At 45.2% G+C, this 16688-nt stretch overlaps 1 protein-coding gene across 1 annotated transcript; it reads left to right on the top strand.

The window, feature by feature from the left end:
• Nucleotides 1-373: 373 nt before the first annotated feature.
• LOC149342060 (uncharacterized) lies at nucleotides 374-15946 on the top strand. Its single transcript, XM_089546733.1, has 5 exons — nucleotides 374-490; nucleotides 2994-3145; nucleotides 13004-13076; nucleotides 13824-13905; nucleotides 15816-15946. The coding sequence occupies exons 1-5, from the start codon at nucleotides 374-376 to the stop codon at nucleotides 15944-15946; spliced, it is 555 nt and encodes a 184-aa protein (XP_089402859.1).
• Nucleotides 15947-16688: the final 742 nt, after the last annotated feature.

Below are 16688 nucleotides of genomic sequence, written 5' to 3'. Positions count from 1 at the left end.
TGTCGCTCCACCAAGAGATGAAGGTTCAAAGTCAACCCGTATAAACGCTCGTCAGGCGTCAGAGCCACATTCTTGTTTTTGCAAATTGAGAATGGAGCTGGAGTGTAATTTGAGCTCCACCGGCGGCACATAGAAATGTAAAGATAGCTTTGCGACAAAGCGAAAATTTCCTCTACGAGTCTCATCAAAGAGAGCATTAGTAACGCTCCAGGACGGCGATCTGTATATCCGTGGGTCGCGGGTCTTAAATAATTTGGAGGTCACTAGTCCCAGAGCCGAGCGTTACAACATTTTATATAAAAGCGTCTCTGGCTCTGCTAAGTAGAGCTCTAGTATTGAGGCCCACCGCTGTATACGTTCAGCAGGAGTCAATATGAGGTCGCTGTTTTCGATAGCCGTTTTAGGCGTCTCTCTTCTCCTGCTGGCGCTCCCCACAGCTCACTGCGAAGCGAAGCATCAGCTTAAGCATGACGTCGTCGATGCATTCAAGGCACGTGAGAGACCTTTTGGTCACCTTTCACATAAACCGCCAAGTCGCTTTCAAGTGTTGCTGCAGGTTTTGAATGCAGTGTTTAGCCTTGTGTAGGTCAGGCCGTTATCGAACATTTTGGGTTCCTTTGTATTGTAGTTTTTTTTTCAGGCTATGTAAGAGCGAGATAGGAAATGGAGCCATCCTAGAAAATCAATCATAATTACAGCTGTTCGGCACAGATTTATTGACATTTTAACTCTAAACTCAGAAGCGCACATGACCGTACTAGTAAGTTGCCACAGAACAATCACTGCACACGCGAGCCTCACCTGTAATGCAGTACATTTATGCAGTGCATTTGTGCATGCAGTGGCGGAATTCTGGTGATACTGTTTCTTTTTGTTTTGTTTTTTTTTTATGGGGGGTGATATGCCGCGGTCTACGACAGGCTTGCTTGATTCCAGATAATCTCGTTTCTTCAGTTGTCTTCCTGGGCACACCGAACTGCTCCGGCAGTGTAAGCTCCGGCACTACAATGTAGTGCGGGATTACATGGGAGACCTGACTTAACTAAGTATCTTCAAGCAGCTTACTTTCATGAGCCAACACCTCTTACCAGTGTCATCAACGACGCAGAATAGCTCACAGACCTGAATGAACTGACGATCTTCAAGGAGATTACTTTCATGAGCCAACGACCCTTACCAACATCACCCACGACGCAGAATAGCTACGTTCGCTAAAATGGAGCAGCTCCAGGGCAAGCAAAACCGTCCCATCAAGGTACGCCGTGATGCTGCGGAGAGGACGCATACCTGCATTGCGTTTCACGTGCAGTACCGAAGCTAAGTGATGTGAGGTGGCTGCGTCTGTACTGAAGTAGAGATACCACGAACCCTTTGTCCGGCTAACTCAATAAACCGGATTGCAAGCACAGGATTCACGGACATCAATTTGTTTGTGAGTCAAATGTGGAATATACCCAGGCAATGTTATGGAATTATTGCAGTCTTTTGAAGTCTTTTGCGAAGTCTTTTGAAGTTTATAGCTCGCTCGCATCGAGTAGTTAAGAGTGCCACAAAACTTGGGGCACTTTTTGACGTTAGAAAAAACGTTAATAGCAAAAAAATGCAAGCCTGCTGAGGGAAGACCTATAGTTAAATCTTATGATATATTTAAAAAATTACAGTCATAAACAGCCTCCAACTAATAAATCCACTTGCACAGAATTTCCTGGTATGTACGATATGTTTGTTACAGCAAGAACCTTTACGTGCTCCAAACAGTTGTCGTATTGAACGTTGGCGGTGGTCTTCTGTCATTTAGACATGTCGGATGTTCGTGTGTACTTGACGCTAGTCGATATGGAGAGTGGTACAGGTCCGGTTTAAGCGGTTTAGCATCGCGAAGCAGTACATCAGCTAGAAGAGCCCCAGCGCTGTGAGAGGCTCCGGATATTTTTGCCCACCTGTGGTTCCTACCGTGCTGTGACATGGCACTGCACACGCGTTGTTTTGCATTTTAGTCTCCATCAAAATGCAGCTGCCATGGCCGGAACTCGATCCCGATAATTTGGGTATAAAAGCCGAACGCCATAGCCGCTATGCTACCGCAATGGTTGTCAATATGGAGAGGACTCTTGGCTAAGAGAGGTACCGGATGAAGAGAGAGAGAGGGAACATTGCCCAAGTAATGGCTTTAACGAAGCGCAATGGTATATGGAGCAAAAGTTGTTTTCAAGTCAGGCAAAAGCCTGACTTACCTGCTTTCAAGTGAAACGAAAGCCAAGCAGATGTGAACCTTGTTTTGAGGGTAGCACGTAAATGGGCAAAGACGGGCAGATTTCAGGATCTCAAGTAACCGATCAAAATCGGGAATGACCGCTGGAAGGACCACAATGACAACCTTGTGCATTGGGTCGAACGAAGAAGTTTCCTGCTACAAACTATCGTGTGACACTTTAGATAAGCTGCTAATGGCGCAACATATTATTATTAGCTATTGTTCTCGGAAAAAGCTCGCAAATATGAAGCTGTAAGGTACGTGAAGGTCAAGAGTCCGAGAACCTAATCCCTGCTGGTCGCATATAACGACAGTAACAGCAAGACCTAAGCATCTGAATCTCGCCGCTGCAAGACCGGTGGTGGAGGCAATCGATAAATCATAGTGAAAAACGGGAGACAACACGTTCACGTTGCTATGCATCTCGTGCGACCGTTTTTGGCTTGCCTCGAATGCAAGCGTTTTTTTTTTCATTATACTTGTACATTCTGTGCTGTGAGTTGAAGCAGCGGTCCTGACATTTTCAACTGGTCTGTTTGAACTGCGATTTAGCGTCAGGTCATGCTTTATAAACACTGCTTGTGATATTACAACGTGAGCTATTTTTTTCTACGCTAGCAGAAACTCAGACATCAATGTATATTTGTTAGGTTTGCTCACTCTACTAGGGACGCCCCCGCTCCTTGCTGCAAGAAAAACTTGAGTGTTGCGTAACAGCAAAATTGCTTCTTTATGGCAGATCTTCCAGAATTACGACTCTGGTGTTGCCATGTTCGATATTGACGAGGACGGAGACCTGGATTGCCTGACCAACAGGCGTACAGAATTCGATGAAAATGGCCCTAGCGCGACATATCTGTGGCTTGTTCCAGGTCCCAACGGCGAGGAAAAGTAAGAGTGAAGTTCCTGTGCTTTCTCACACTTGAAAGTGGTACATTGTTAGCTTCAAGGAGTGGTAATGTGACAGCTCTTGTGGATCTTCTTTTAATGTGTTTCTAGAAATTATGAGTGTTTTTTCAATCTTGTTAACATATCAATGAGTTTGACATATCAGCAAAAATCACATTAACTCAGGATAATTACGTACAGCCAACACTTCAGTGAGTCGAAATTCCATACAATTAGGGGTTGGAGTTTTCAGTATAAGATGAAAATTAAAACATGAGTTACACTTAAGTTCCATTTTAAAAGTATGATGCGATAGCGACAAATTGTCCTTTCAGCGGCCTGCGGGCCTCTTTGCTTACCGATTCGCAGACGTGGATAATTCTTCTTTAGCCTTCACATAACGCTAATCTCCCCTTAATAATATAATGCGATATATTTAAAGATACCTCCCAGGCAAGCGTAGGCGCCAACTAGAAGGCTCGAGCCTCCCCCCACCCCCCCTGGAGACTGAACGACGGGGTCTGGTGTAGAGATGTGAAGGCCTGAAAAAAACACTGCAATTTTGGAAAAAAACCGGTTTTTTTCGTTTTTTTCAGACGAGGAAAAATGGAAAGAAACATCGAAAATTTCAATTTTCAATTTCAAAATGCAATTTGAAGGTTTTATGGTTGCTTGCTTTCAGTTTAGGTTTTTGTTTTGAAAACCATTACAGCATGCATCATTAAAAGATTGGAGAGCAGTCGTCATCGCCGGTGCCAGGTAGTGTTTTTAAAACGTTCGTGCTGCGAGTACGCGGGTTGAAGGCCAGGTCACATATAAGCTCCAGGCTTGACTTAGAAACACACTAATAGTTTGAACAAAATGGCTGCAAATTCTACAGCGCTACACACACGGCTTAAATAACATAGGCTGCTGAGCACGTAAGCGGTTTCAGCCAAATACAAGCCTAGCTTCTTGATTTCCAATGTAGCAGAGTACAGTACATCCGCAGGAATTTGGTCCAGGACAGGGGTCTTCAGCGAAGCTCGTGACCCCATCTACCTGGTGGCAAGACCTTTGCACCAACCAGCCGCTAACTCGTCTGGCTTGCCGGCTGCGGCAGATACCTCCATCATCCGCCAGCTGCGAACTAAACTAGTCCCGTTTCGGAAACGTCCATACAAAGATTCGCAACAGGCTTTCAGGGGAACGCGTTCGAAAGCTTGCGTATGTGCAGTCGAACCTAGCTGTGGACACAGCTTCAACCCTTGCTGCTGCGCGTAGTGCCGCATCCAGCGACAGTGACTCTGAGTCCGATGTGGAGTGAGTTATAGATTAGTTTTCATGTTCCCTTTCTCTTGCAATAGAACAAGAAGTTCGTTCCACAAATATGATATTTATATTTCCATATTCGCCTGAAGTGGAAATCATTATTTATCTTCTCGGTGCAATAGAAAGAGAAGTTTGTTTCACAATATGACATCTATAACTACATATTCGACTGAACTTCGGAGCATTATTATTGATCGTCGTGTTGTTGCAAATAAATCTGTTTTTGTAATGTTTTGCAAAATTTCCAATTTTTCGTGAAAAAAACCCTGAAAAAAACGGTTCTTTTCATGCCATTCAAAATTTCATGAAATTTTACATCTCTAGTCTGGTGGCAGCATAACATCTCCATGGGGCAAAGAGCTCACCCGCAAAATGAATCTCAGTGACATCCTGGGCTTTATTCAGAGGTTTGCTGCGCGAAGAAACCCATTCTGAATTGTTCGGTTGCTTTTGTATAATGTGAAAGACAGTAAAGTTCATCATAGTAAAATATGCGAGCTTTCTTCAAGCTCTCACTGTCCATGAGCTTAAATTAGTCCCTCCCTCCCATAAAATCGGCCCTCAATTCCATGTGTTGCCGCTTCGCGATTATGACTTCTGCTCTTTGACTCCTGTTTGTCTCCTCATTTATAGTTTTACAAGATGCTGAAGATTTCATCTTCCTTCTTTAAATTTTATATTGATAGCTGGTTCTGAGAATGTTGTATGGACCATTGTTTCTTACACACGAAGAGTTTAAAATATGTTTATATTGAAATTGCAATATTGTCGTCCCATATTGTGTCTTTGCAAAGTGCTTTTAGTGTACCCGGAATAAACCGTGCTTTTCGAAGACTGCATTTGTAACTCGTCGGGCGAGACCATGGCACGTTGACTCGTTCTTTAGAAGGCGGGGCCTTTAGTATATAGACTCTCTGCCTGTCTACATCTTGTACTAACATCATGTAAAGATACAATGTCGTACGTAATACATATGCCCGGCCTGAGCGATCATGATACCTTGCATTTCACGTACGATTTATCGCAAGCCACATAGTCAAAAAGCTCCAAGACCAATAGCGACTATAAGAAAGCGCATTATGTAGCTCTTAATAACTGGACTGCTTTTTAGATATTTTTTTACCAGGGTACCTCCAGCTCTTGGCGGAAACAGACCGGTGTATCTACCGATATAAAGTTTAAAAACATAATGACTGGCTAGTTGGTTCTGCATATTGGAAAATTTGCAGCGCAGCAGTAACAAGGACGAGAAGAACGAAAATACAAGCGCTGACTAACAACTGTGTTTCATTGCTCTGAGCCAGCCTATATAAGAACTATGTACAAAACAACAAAACAGAAACCAACACATCACCTCACGCATTCGTGGCACGATTGTCCGAATTGTCTCCCTTTCCCCAATCTTTCGTCCTATCATTTGCGTTCAGAAATGACATTTATTTTTCACTAAGGCGCACAGAGGGGTTGCTGACCTACTTATCTGCGCATTTTGATATCGCCAGAGCTTCTGCAATCAACCTTGCGGGGGTGTCCCGACACTTGCGAAGAATAACTGTTCTTTCAAGGGCAGGGGTGCAGCCCTCCCACTGGCTACAGTGTAGGCGAGTTCCCCTGAGTTTGGGTCCCTTAGATTCCTTTTGTGCTCTTGTAGCCTTGTGTTCAGGCATCTCCCTGTTTGGCCTATATAGATGTTGCCGCACGACAGAAGAATCGAATATACCACCTCTTTTTCGCAATCGACGAGACGTGGACGGTGCCTCGTCACGCAGTCGGGCTCACGTTCGGTGTCAGAATTTATTCCTTTGCACAATTGATGCAGTTTCTTTGGGGCCGAGAAGAAAATATCAACCCCCGCTCTGTTTCCTATCCTTTTCAGTTTGTGCGATACCGCATGTAGGTACGGTATAAGAGCTGCCTTTATTCGACGTTCATTTGTGGTAGGCCCATTTCGCGATTTTTTAAGTATGTCCTCTGCTACAGCAATTAGGAGATGCGCTGGATATCCGGCTTGCTCCAGACGACTCACTTGGCCTTGAAAGGCTTCTTCTTTACGGTGCCTGCATGTCTTCTCAAGAGCGCTCACAAAGCACGACTTCACAATGGCCCTCTTCACAAGCTTTGAGTGCGCTGAGGCATACGGGAGGACTGGTTTGTTACTCCTCGGCTCACAGGCCCAGCAAACGTGTTCAGAGCCAAAGTAAAGTACTAAATCTAAGAAACTAATGTGGCTGTTGGCTGGGCGCTCAAGAGTCACCGCCAACGGTCGAAGACACTCTGAAAACATTGTTCAAACTTCGGGCACTCGCGTATTCGCGCAACCGTTTTCGTCGTTCAAGACCACGAGAAAATCATCTACAAGCCTAAACACTTCGTCTATTCCAAACTCAGCGCATCGGTCCCGTATCTTACTGTCCCGGACAGCAAGGCATATATTGCTTAGTACGGGCACGACACAAGAACCAATGCAAATCCCGTTTCTTTGAGAGACAATGTGGTCTTCGAACTGTGCAAAGGTAGAGTTCAGGTAAGTGTCCAGCAGCTCCAAGAAGCTACCGACGGCCACGCCTGAAGCATTTTGAAATCTAACGGCACCATGGGCCTCGATACAACCTGTGACATCGCTTAACAGGTTGTCATGTGGGAGGGAATAATACAAGTCATTTATGTCCACAGATATGGCAGTAAAACTACCTCCGCGCCTATCTTTTAGGTAGTCAATTACCTGCTCGGAGCGTTTCACCTGAAACGGGTCGTCAATATCGAGGACATTTAGATGAGTCTGGAGAAACTTTCCTAGATTTTTCTGCCATGCCCCGTTCTCCGAAAAATCTGGGAAAGTTCATCCAGACTCCTCTAAATGTTCTTGATATTGACGACCCTTTGCAGGTGAAAGGCTCCGAGCAGGTGATTGACTACCTAAAATATAGGCGCGGAGGTAGTTTTACTGCCATATCTGTGGACATAAAAGACTTGTATTATTCTCTCCCACATGAAAACCTGTTAAGCGATGTCAGAGATTGTATCGAGGCCCATGGTGCCGTTAGATTTCAAAATGCTTCAGGCGTGGCCGTCGGTAGCTTCTTGGAGCTGCTGGACACTTACCTGAACTCTACCTTTGCACAGTTCGAAGACCACATTGTCTCTCAAAGAAACGGGATTTCCATTGGTTCTTGTGTCGCGCCCGTACTAAGCGATATATGCCTTGCTGCCCGGGACCGCATGATACCGGACCGATGCGCTGAGTTTGGAATAGACGAAGTGTTTAGGTTTGTAGATGATTTTCTCGTGGTCTTGAACGACGAAAACGGTTGCGCGAATACGCGAGTGCCCGAAGTTTTAACAATGTTTTCAGAGTGTCTTCGACCGTTGGCGGTCACTCATGATCACCCAGCCAACGGCCACATTAGGTTCTTAGATTTAAGACTGTACTTTGGCTCTGAACACGTTTGCTGGGCCTGTGAGCCGAGGGGTAACAAACCAGTCCTCCCGTATGCCTCAGCGCACTCAAAGCTTGTGAAGAGGGCGTTGTGAAGTCGTGCTTTGTGAGCGCTCTTGAGAAGACATGCGGGCACCGTAAAGAAGAAGCCTTTCAAGGCCATGTGCGTCCTCTGGAGCAAGCCGGATATCCAGCGCATCTCCTAATTGCTGTTGCAGAGGGCTTACTTAAAAAATCGCAAAATGGGCCCACCACAAATGAACGCCGAACGAAGGCAGCTCTGATACCACACCTACATGCGGTATCGCACAAACTGAAAAGGATAGGAAACAGAGCGGGGGTTGATATTTTCTTCTCGGCCCCGAAGAAACTGCATCAATTGTGCAAAGGAATAAATTCTGACACCGAACGTGAGCCCGACTGCGTGACGAGGCACCGTCCACGTCTCGTCGATTGCGAAAAAGAGATGGTATATTCGATTCTTCTGTCGTGAGGCAACATCTATATAGGCCAAACAGGGAGATACCTGAACACAAGGCTACAAGACCACGAAAGGAATCTAAGGGACCCAAACTCAGGGGAACTCGCCTTACACTGCAGCCAGTGCGAGGGCTGCACCCCTGCCCTTGAAAGAACAGTTATTCTTCGCAAGTGCCGGGACACCCCACAAGGTTGATTGCAGAAGCTCTGGCGATATCAAAATGCGCAGATAAGTGTGTCAGCAACCCCTCTGTGCGCCTTAGTGAAAAAGAAATGTCATTTCTGAACGCCAATGATAGTACGAAAGATTGGAGGAACGGGAGACAATTCCGACAATCGTGCCACGAATGCGTGAGGTGATGTGTTGGTTTCTGTTCTGTTGTTTTGTGCCTAGTTCTTATATAGGCTGACTGAGAGGAATAAAACAGTGGTTAGTCAGCGCTTGTGTTTGCGTTCTTCTCGCCTCGTCCTTGTTACTGCTGCGCTGGAAATTTGCCGATATAAAGTGTCTTAACTGATTCATCGGCTTATCCTTCTTCGGCGTGTGTACTCTAACAGTCATGCTCCATGGTGTAACAGATATTTAGAGTGATTTTCAAACTAAAAGAAAATACTTTTTTGAACTGCTAAGTATTAATTAAAACCTGCCCATTGGACAGCATACCAGACAGCTGCTTCAGCATATTAACGAGCCCTAAAGTCTACTTAATCCACGTTCTTTAAAGAAACCATACTGGACATTCTGGGTTTGGTGGTTTGGTTTGGTTTATGGGGTTTAACGTCCCAAAGCGACTAAGGCTATGAGAGACGCCGTAGTGGAGGGCTCCGGAAATTTCGACCACGTGGGGTTCTTTAACGTGCACTGACATCGCACAGTACACGAGCCTCTAGAATTTTTCCTCCAAAGAAATTCAACCACCGCGGCCGGGTTCAAACCCGCGTCTTTCGGGTCAGCAGCCGAGCACCATAACCACTGAGCCACCGCGGCGGCATACTGAACATTCTTAAGACTACTATAAATCGCTTCTGGAGCATAATAAAACCTGTAACCGCCAATATAAAGTTTCGTTATTGCAGTCACCGCCGAACCGGCTTCCGACCACCTTTGTGGTACAGAACTCCTTTTCTATCCAATGTTATCCAACGCCCCGACCTCCAATTGAGCGATCGTTTTGCGATGGATCTCACCATGTTCGACTTGCAAGGAGTCATACCGGTTATCGGTTTGAAACTGACATCTTGTAGTTTCACGGATGCTAGAAATGGCAAATTTATACGGAATGATAAAGAGTATAGTTCTATCATCATGAAATTCATATTCTCATAATCGTATCATCATGGTGTACTGCTGAAGGCTGGAAGAGTGCTCTGGTCATACCATTACGAAAAGCCAGAGATAAACAGGGTCCGTCTAACCATTCACCGATATCTTTGAGATTAATAGCATGCATAATAATGGTGCATATATTTACACATTTTGTTCATTTTCTGGAGGATAAGAATTTCTTCTACCTAAGAGCATGGCTTCAGAAAGTTTTCTCTTTTGTCATTCAAGTACTTTCCCTCACTTACGGCTTCGACTTCTATTTGGACTCCGCTTTTTTATCTGACTGCATATTTCTTAATTTTGCTAACGCATTCGATACACTTAACTCACCGCTATTACATACACTAAGTGGGTTGAACATTGACCGTGCAGTTCATAACTGGGTCCTTAAATTTACTTCTTCTCGTGTTGAATTTCTAGCATTAATTACGCTGATTCTTCTGCCGTACCACTTGGTTCTGGGGTTCCTCAAGGATCAGTACTTGGCCCTGTTAGCTTTTTTTATCTTCTATATTGCTGTGAATTGTTGTTCCCCTCTGTAATGTGTCCTGTATCCTGAGAGTAAAACAAATAAATAAATATCTCTGGCCACGAAGCATTCCCGCAGGAGCGGCGGATGGTGACTGAGAAATTGAGAAGGTGCTAACTATGCCCTCCGCCCCCCCCCCCCCCCCCCCCTCTCCCCGGCAGATTGAAAACTCGGCGCCTATGCACGCCAGTAATTTGTCTTTGTATACTATGTTCTAGCTACCTTCTACTAGAATCTAGGTTGCAGGACGTCCTGTTACGACTCCTGGCGCAATGCTGCAGCGGTTGAGCGATGTTCACTACCACGGAAGATAGCTGTTTCAAACACAGCTACCGGTGGGACTTGTCATACCCAGGTTGTTTTTCAGCATCCTCTCACGAGTCGCGACCAGTTATTACTTTAACTGCCACCTGCGACTGTGAGCAGGTTATGATGACTTAACAAGGTCACATGACTTTGGTGGCAGGTGGAACACTCGCTTTTCCGCTCTCGACGCCGCCATCGGCAACGAAGAGGACACCGCCGACGACACCGGATTTTCTGATGACCGGGATCCTTGACGCTCTCGGTTTGAAATTTTTTTCAACGCACGGCGAATTGATCACTACATTAATTTTAACGATCCCATTCAGCGGATTACCTGGTATCGGCGATGGTATGTCGAAAGTAGCAGGAGATGAACCTGCCACCTAATTCACGTGGCTTAGTGATGTCCGCACAATCGGCCCTGCAGATTGCGGGAAAGTGTCTGTCGCAGCAGGGCGAAGTTAAATTACTTATTGGTCGCGAGAGGGAGCTCGCGGAGAGCAACCTGAGTCTCACAAGCTTCGCGGATGGCTCTATTTACAGCACCAACTTCAAAAGTAGCGGTATAAGTAACCTCCGCGATTTATAAGTGAATTCCAATTTCGCATTTGGTCATTTTCCAGAACTTAACTCACAGAAAAGAGTCCTCCGCGAAAGAGATCTCAATGCTATAGAAAAGTAGCACATTGGTTTTTGAGGAAAGAAAACACCGCAGTAAATTTCGCACACCTTGCTGGACACCTAAGCATCGGAGGAGAGATAGAGAAGATATGAGTGAAAGTGCAAGGAGATAAAGAAATGCGTAGCGGAGGGCCCCGGAATAATTTCGACCTTTTTGAGATCGGTATAAAGAGCAGGGAAAGATTAAAATGCGGCGATAGGGATCACAGTGCAAGGCGGAAAATGGAGGAGGAGAGTGGAGACTTGCTAAGAGGTAGCACCAGCGTAGTAGGCATCGTCATCCGTTCGCCCAAGGAGAGGCTCAGCGGTGGTGTATCACTCTGCGCGCTGCTCAAGCCGAAACCGACGGGCGCCTCCGTTCAGCACTTGCTGTTCCGTATACGGTCGGCTACGGTTCACATACCGCAGCAGCGAAACGAAACTGAAAACTATCTCTGGCTACGATGTGGATGGATGTCATTACATGACATTACACATGACATTACGACTGCTAAGATGATATGAGGGCAGTGCAGTAGCATGAAGAGAGATCCGCATGTACTTACACTTGTTAGGGTTTAGTTCCATGTTTCATGTGTAAGCCCAATGAAGAACGAACGTAGATAATATCTGACTGAAAAAGAGCTATTTGAGAGTCACTGTTAATTTCACGGTATAGGTCATCTGCTAAAATGATTATTGGTGACCATGAGCTACCTGGTAAATCGTCGATATCGACGCAAAAAAGAAAATACCCAGCAGAGAGCTTTGCAGGACGCCCGGTTCACCTGGAGCAGTGAAGGAGTAAGTGTTTACTGTGACAAACTGTGAGCGATCAGTGTGAAAATGTAACCACGCCAGAACTTTAGGTCAAATTAATTTGTTTATCTTTAAAAAAGCAGTTTTTCAGACGCTTTTGCAACATCTAGGAATACACAATCGACAACGGAACACTAGTGAAGGATGGAATTCCTATCGTACGTAAACAATAAAAGTTGACTTCCACGGCAAAAGTTACCGACGGAATCCATGTCTGTGAACTGTAAAAAAGACATCTGACTAGGAATGATCCAAGCTGAGAGTAAATGATATGTTCCATGATTTTGCATGGAGCATGTTAGTGTTACTAAACACTTACACATGCAAGTACCTGCGTGTTCCTCGTCGTATTGCTGCATTGCCCACATGTCATCTTAAAACTAACTGAAATGTGTCGATAATTAAGTACGGAATGTTTACCTCCAGATTTGTTCCGGATCTGCCAGCGTTCCGGAATGTAGGCTGCCTGAAACGACTGCTGGAATAGATTAGAAAGTATTATATCTCTGTATACTTTAGTCATGATCAAAAACTTGTCAATTATGTAATTAGACGGATGAAAAGCAATGACCTGCGATATGAGAACAGTGAACATTTACAGTTTCTTAAAGGTAACCTATTTTAGCCCCTTCTTTTTCCCTTTGGTGAGTTGTTTTACCAAGGTCACCATGTTCTTTCATCTCCCGAGGAGCTTTAGTCGAACCTTGGCCTAGACGATCAAGTCACTTCGCTATTACAACGCCGACACGTAGCTGAAAATCACAGTTTAAGTGATGCCTATTGCCGATCAAGCGTGAAAAAATCAGCTGCTGATCACTAATTCGCATTATAGTCTTCTAACCCTGTTGAAAAAAGAAATAAAGAGTAAAGCTAGATGTCTAAACTGCTCATATAAAGATCTCTTTCAGCAGCCTTCACACATGTCGAAAAATCGCTAGCTTAATTAACTACGACGAAATGATATATGCCAATCCGTTCCGACCTGTTTTTCAGAACAATCGCAACCTTTCATCTCAAGCCCGGGTCGGCGCCTGACAAACCCGTGTTCACGGTCGGCGACGGTAATATGATCAATCTTCAACAGAAAATCTAGCTCAATCATTTCGCATGCCAACGCTCTTGATACTTTTGCTCATCTTACTTTTCTGTATCTCCCATTCAGCCCTTACAGAAATTCAGGCGAGCGGAGATTTTGCAAATCGCCGGCGGTTTTGCTAGTTTGGCAACTTTCCTTTTGCACGTGCCTATGGCCCTTAATCTGACAAAATGCGGCGTATTTCCGTGCTACTTACAGCAAGAAAATATCACTTACCTTTTACCGTGATTGAAAAGGAAGTTGCGGCCTTTTAGCACGTGATTTCTGCTTGCATAAAATCACACTAGCAACTGAAGGTACCCTTCAAGTGAAGGTTTTTTGTTTTGGGCATATAAAGAAGTTTACATGAAACATAGTGCAAATTTTTTGCAGATACTTACCGCTGGTTAAAATCTTTACTGCAACGCAAATTTGTGGCGCTACTTTACCGTCATGAAGCAATCATGTAGCGTAAGAAGCTACCTAACGTTGCTTTATTATAGAATTCATTGTGGCTATGCAAAAAATAAGAAGTGAGACGTATTGCAAAATACCTTCCAAAAGGAAACACATGCAATTATTTATAATTGCATGTGTTCTCAGCCGAACTCTTTTTTCATAGCTTTGTCCAAACTGTGTCGTTCCTGCGATGTTTTAAGCTTTCACCGTCAGGAAGGTAAATCATTCATGAAAGACCAGGAGGTATTCAGCCCAGTTATTTTTGCTTATCTTCCAGACGGACCTGAACAGACTGCGAACTTCATCTACGCAGACAACAAGTCGTGCACTGTTTTTGAGGTTCCATTCCAAGGCGTGCAAGGTAAAGATAAATAAGCTCCTAGGCGGGTAATGATTGCAGCCTTCCCATTCTTTTTTTAAATTTAAAATGCACATCGTACAATTGTGAACGGTTATTTTCATGTACAAAGCACATGATTGGCACCGATATTGAGTACGGTGCTCTTTTGAAGCTGAGGCCGTAACACTGGCGTATTATAACAGCCGCTGCTGTTGTGACCTTTTCTAATATGGGACTCAATTATTAAAATCCTTAACTCTGGAGTTACCGCATTTAGACCTTGGTTTCTGCGCGAATTTCCATCGAACTCCCGGCAAGTTATGTACGGTGTAATTTTTACTTTCTGTACTGCTTTGAAAATGTAAAATATAAGATGCTGTAATATCCAAGTTGCTTTCATATTATTACAAACTGCGGCGTACGTATGGCTGATATTTACAGTATATAGGCTATTTATTACACATCATGTGAGATTGCAAGACCAGACAGCGACAATAAACCTTGACAATAAAGAGGTACTGTATTTTGCAATCAAGGACATGCAATCAGTTTCTCGCCAAAAAAATGGGTGAGGCTTAACTTGGTTAACCCTGGTCAGATGCGAAGCATATTGATGGCTAGGCTTGTTAATACATAGCTTTCCTTGGTTGAATACTTGATCATTTTAATACAACCATTAGAAGCCTTCGTCATGGGGGAAGACAACGGCATGGCTACAGCGGAACGCCGACTAACCCCGAGACGCGCGTTGGGTGGGCGCCTGGATTGCCACGGAAGCCGCGTCCGCCTGCCCGGTGGAGCGAGCGTTTCACCTACACCGAGTGTGAACGCGCGTTCGAAATGCGCGGGAATGCCGCTCGAGGACATTCCGGTGTCTGGGCGATGGCATCGTTCCCCCTCTCCCAACGCGTGACAATGATGATGATGATGATTATAACAACTTTTATTTCCACCGATGTAGGAGGCCCCCTACTCCCCGTCCCTGGCACGCAGGCCTAGGGGACGGGGGACGGGACCTCCGCGACTAAAGACTGGCGAAGATACATTGTCTCTTCGCGGCTTCAGCCGCCAGGCGGACAGCTCGTTTCTGGTCGGCGGGGACCTCGCTTCGCAGAAGGGCCTCCCAGGCTTCTCTACTCTTAATATTGTCCTCAGCACCCGGGGATCCAGGGCATTGCCAAATTATATGATCGAGGGTCCCCCTCTCTCCGCAGGTCTTACATTTGTCACCTTTTTTAACGCGTGACAGCGATCTGTCGTGACGTCATGTGTCACGTGGTATGTCACGTGGTGTGTCGTCACTGTACCACGTGGTCTGCACGGCGTGCAACCACAGCGATGCCGCGAAGTGGACCCTCATCTTCCTCTGTCGTGACGTCATGTGTCACGTGGTGTGCATGGCGCGTAACCACGGCAAAGGGCTGTAGTGTACCTCTAGTAATATGCTTCGCATAATAAACAGTCGGTCTGCATTCGGAGACTACTGCCATTTCTTTTCTCGCCCTGTTTGACTTGCTCATGTTAATCAAAGCGTTCTTATGTTTCGCACTGTATTTTGCTGATAAGAGTTTTACTTGCGCAATGAAGAAAGATAACAGACATCACAAACTCTGGAAGAGAGTCCAATTTCAACTGATTCGTCGTTGTGTAAACATTCTCACTTATGTCACGTTATAGACAACACGGGATGTAGTTAAGCAACTGGTGCAAAAGAAAAAGGATGCACCAGGAGGGCAGCCTCCGCTAGCACGCCACGGGCCTAACCCCAGGGAAAAAGAGGCCAACGATACTGAAAACAAGGGTACTTTATTTTAACGTACCCTCCACCCCCCCCCCCCCTAGCATTTTTATTTTACTTCGTATCATCTATTTTGCTATCTCTATTGAAGTAGGCTGCATTTCCCCATGAGTTTTCATTGGTACCGTTCCAGAGTGCATGCTGTGGGTGACGAAGGATGTCGTAGGCAATGTCCCGCAGGACTGCGTCGACCAGTATGAAGACAACTGTGGCGTGAAACATGTAGCATACGACAAAGACACCTGCACTCAACATGACGCCTAAACATATGCTGTACAAGCACTAGTTCCAAAGAATACTGTAGATGAACTGGCCTTCTTGTGAACTGATTGGAGAAAATAAAATGTCGCTTCTCTCGAAACCCTGTCTCCAGCTGACGTTTTCAAGCAAGACAACTATTGAGTGTCTGCCCACAGGCACAAACGAGCACTCCTTCAGATCAGTAACAGTCACTGACAAATTAGACATGTGCGTGCAGGAGGACGAGTACTCTTCGCTGCCTCTTTTGGTACGCAAAGTTGTCACTCACAAAAATGCGTGCCTGAAGGTGGCACGCGCCCCTTGAACAAGCCGTGTGTAATACTGCAGTCTTTCCATAGAGATGCTGCAAGGAAAGAGCGGGTTAAGGCAGTTCACTCATGGGTGGAAAAAGGCAATGGGGTAAGACAATCTAACGACGACAATTAAAAAAGAAGTTTCCTGGGTACATTTCTAAAACAAACGGAAAAGAACAAAGCTGGGTATTAGGTGAGAAGACTCTCCTAAATCAATAACAGCCGCCATCTCGTATACATACACTAATAGGACCCTCATTTTCTCTATTGTCGTCCGCTCAATGCACGTGAGCACTAGGACAGGAGATACCAGAGGTGGCAGCGTAAGTAGGCCAGCCTGGAATTAACGAGGAAGGCCCGAGGATTATAGAGAACTCAGTGCACTGAGCTGCACAGCCTTTAGTAATTTCACTCTGCTACCATATGTTTATATCAGTGCACGTAGTAGTGAG

This window comes from Amblyomma mixtum, chromosome 5 (assembly GCF_055824585.1).
Source record: "Amblyomma mixtum isolate Tamu chromosome 5, ASM5582458v1, whole genome shotgun sequence".
Taxonomy (NCBI): domain Eukaryota; kingdom Metazoa; phylum Arthropoda; class Arachnida; order Ixodida; family Ixodidae; genus Amblyomma; species Amblyomma mixtum.
Note: the sequence above shows the minus strand (reverse complement) of the source record. Positions and strands in the feature narration are given on the sequence as shown.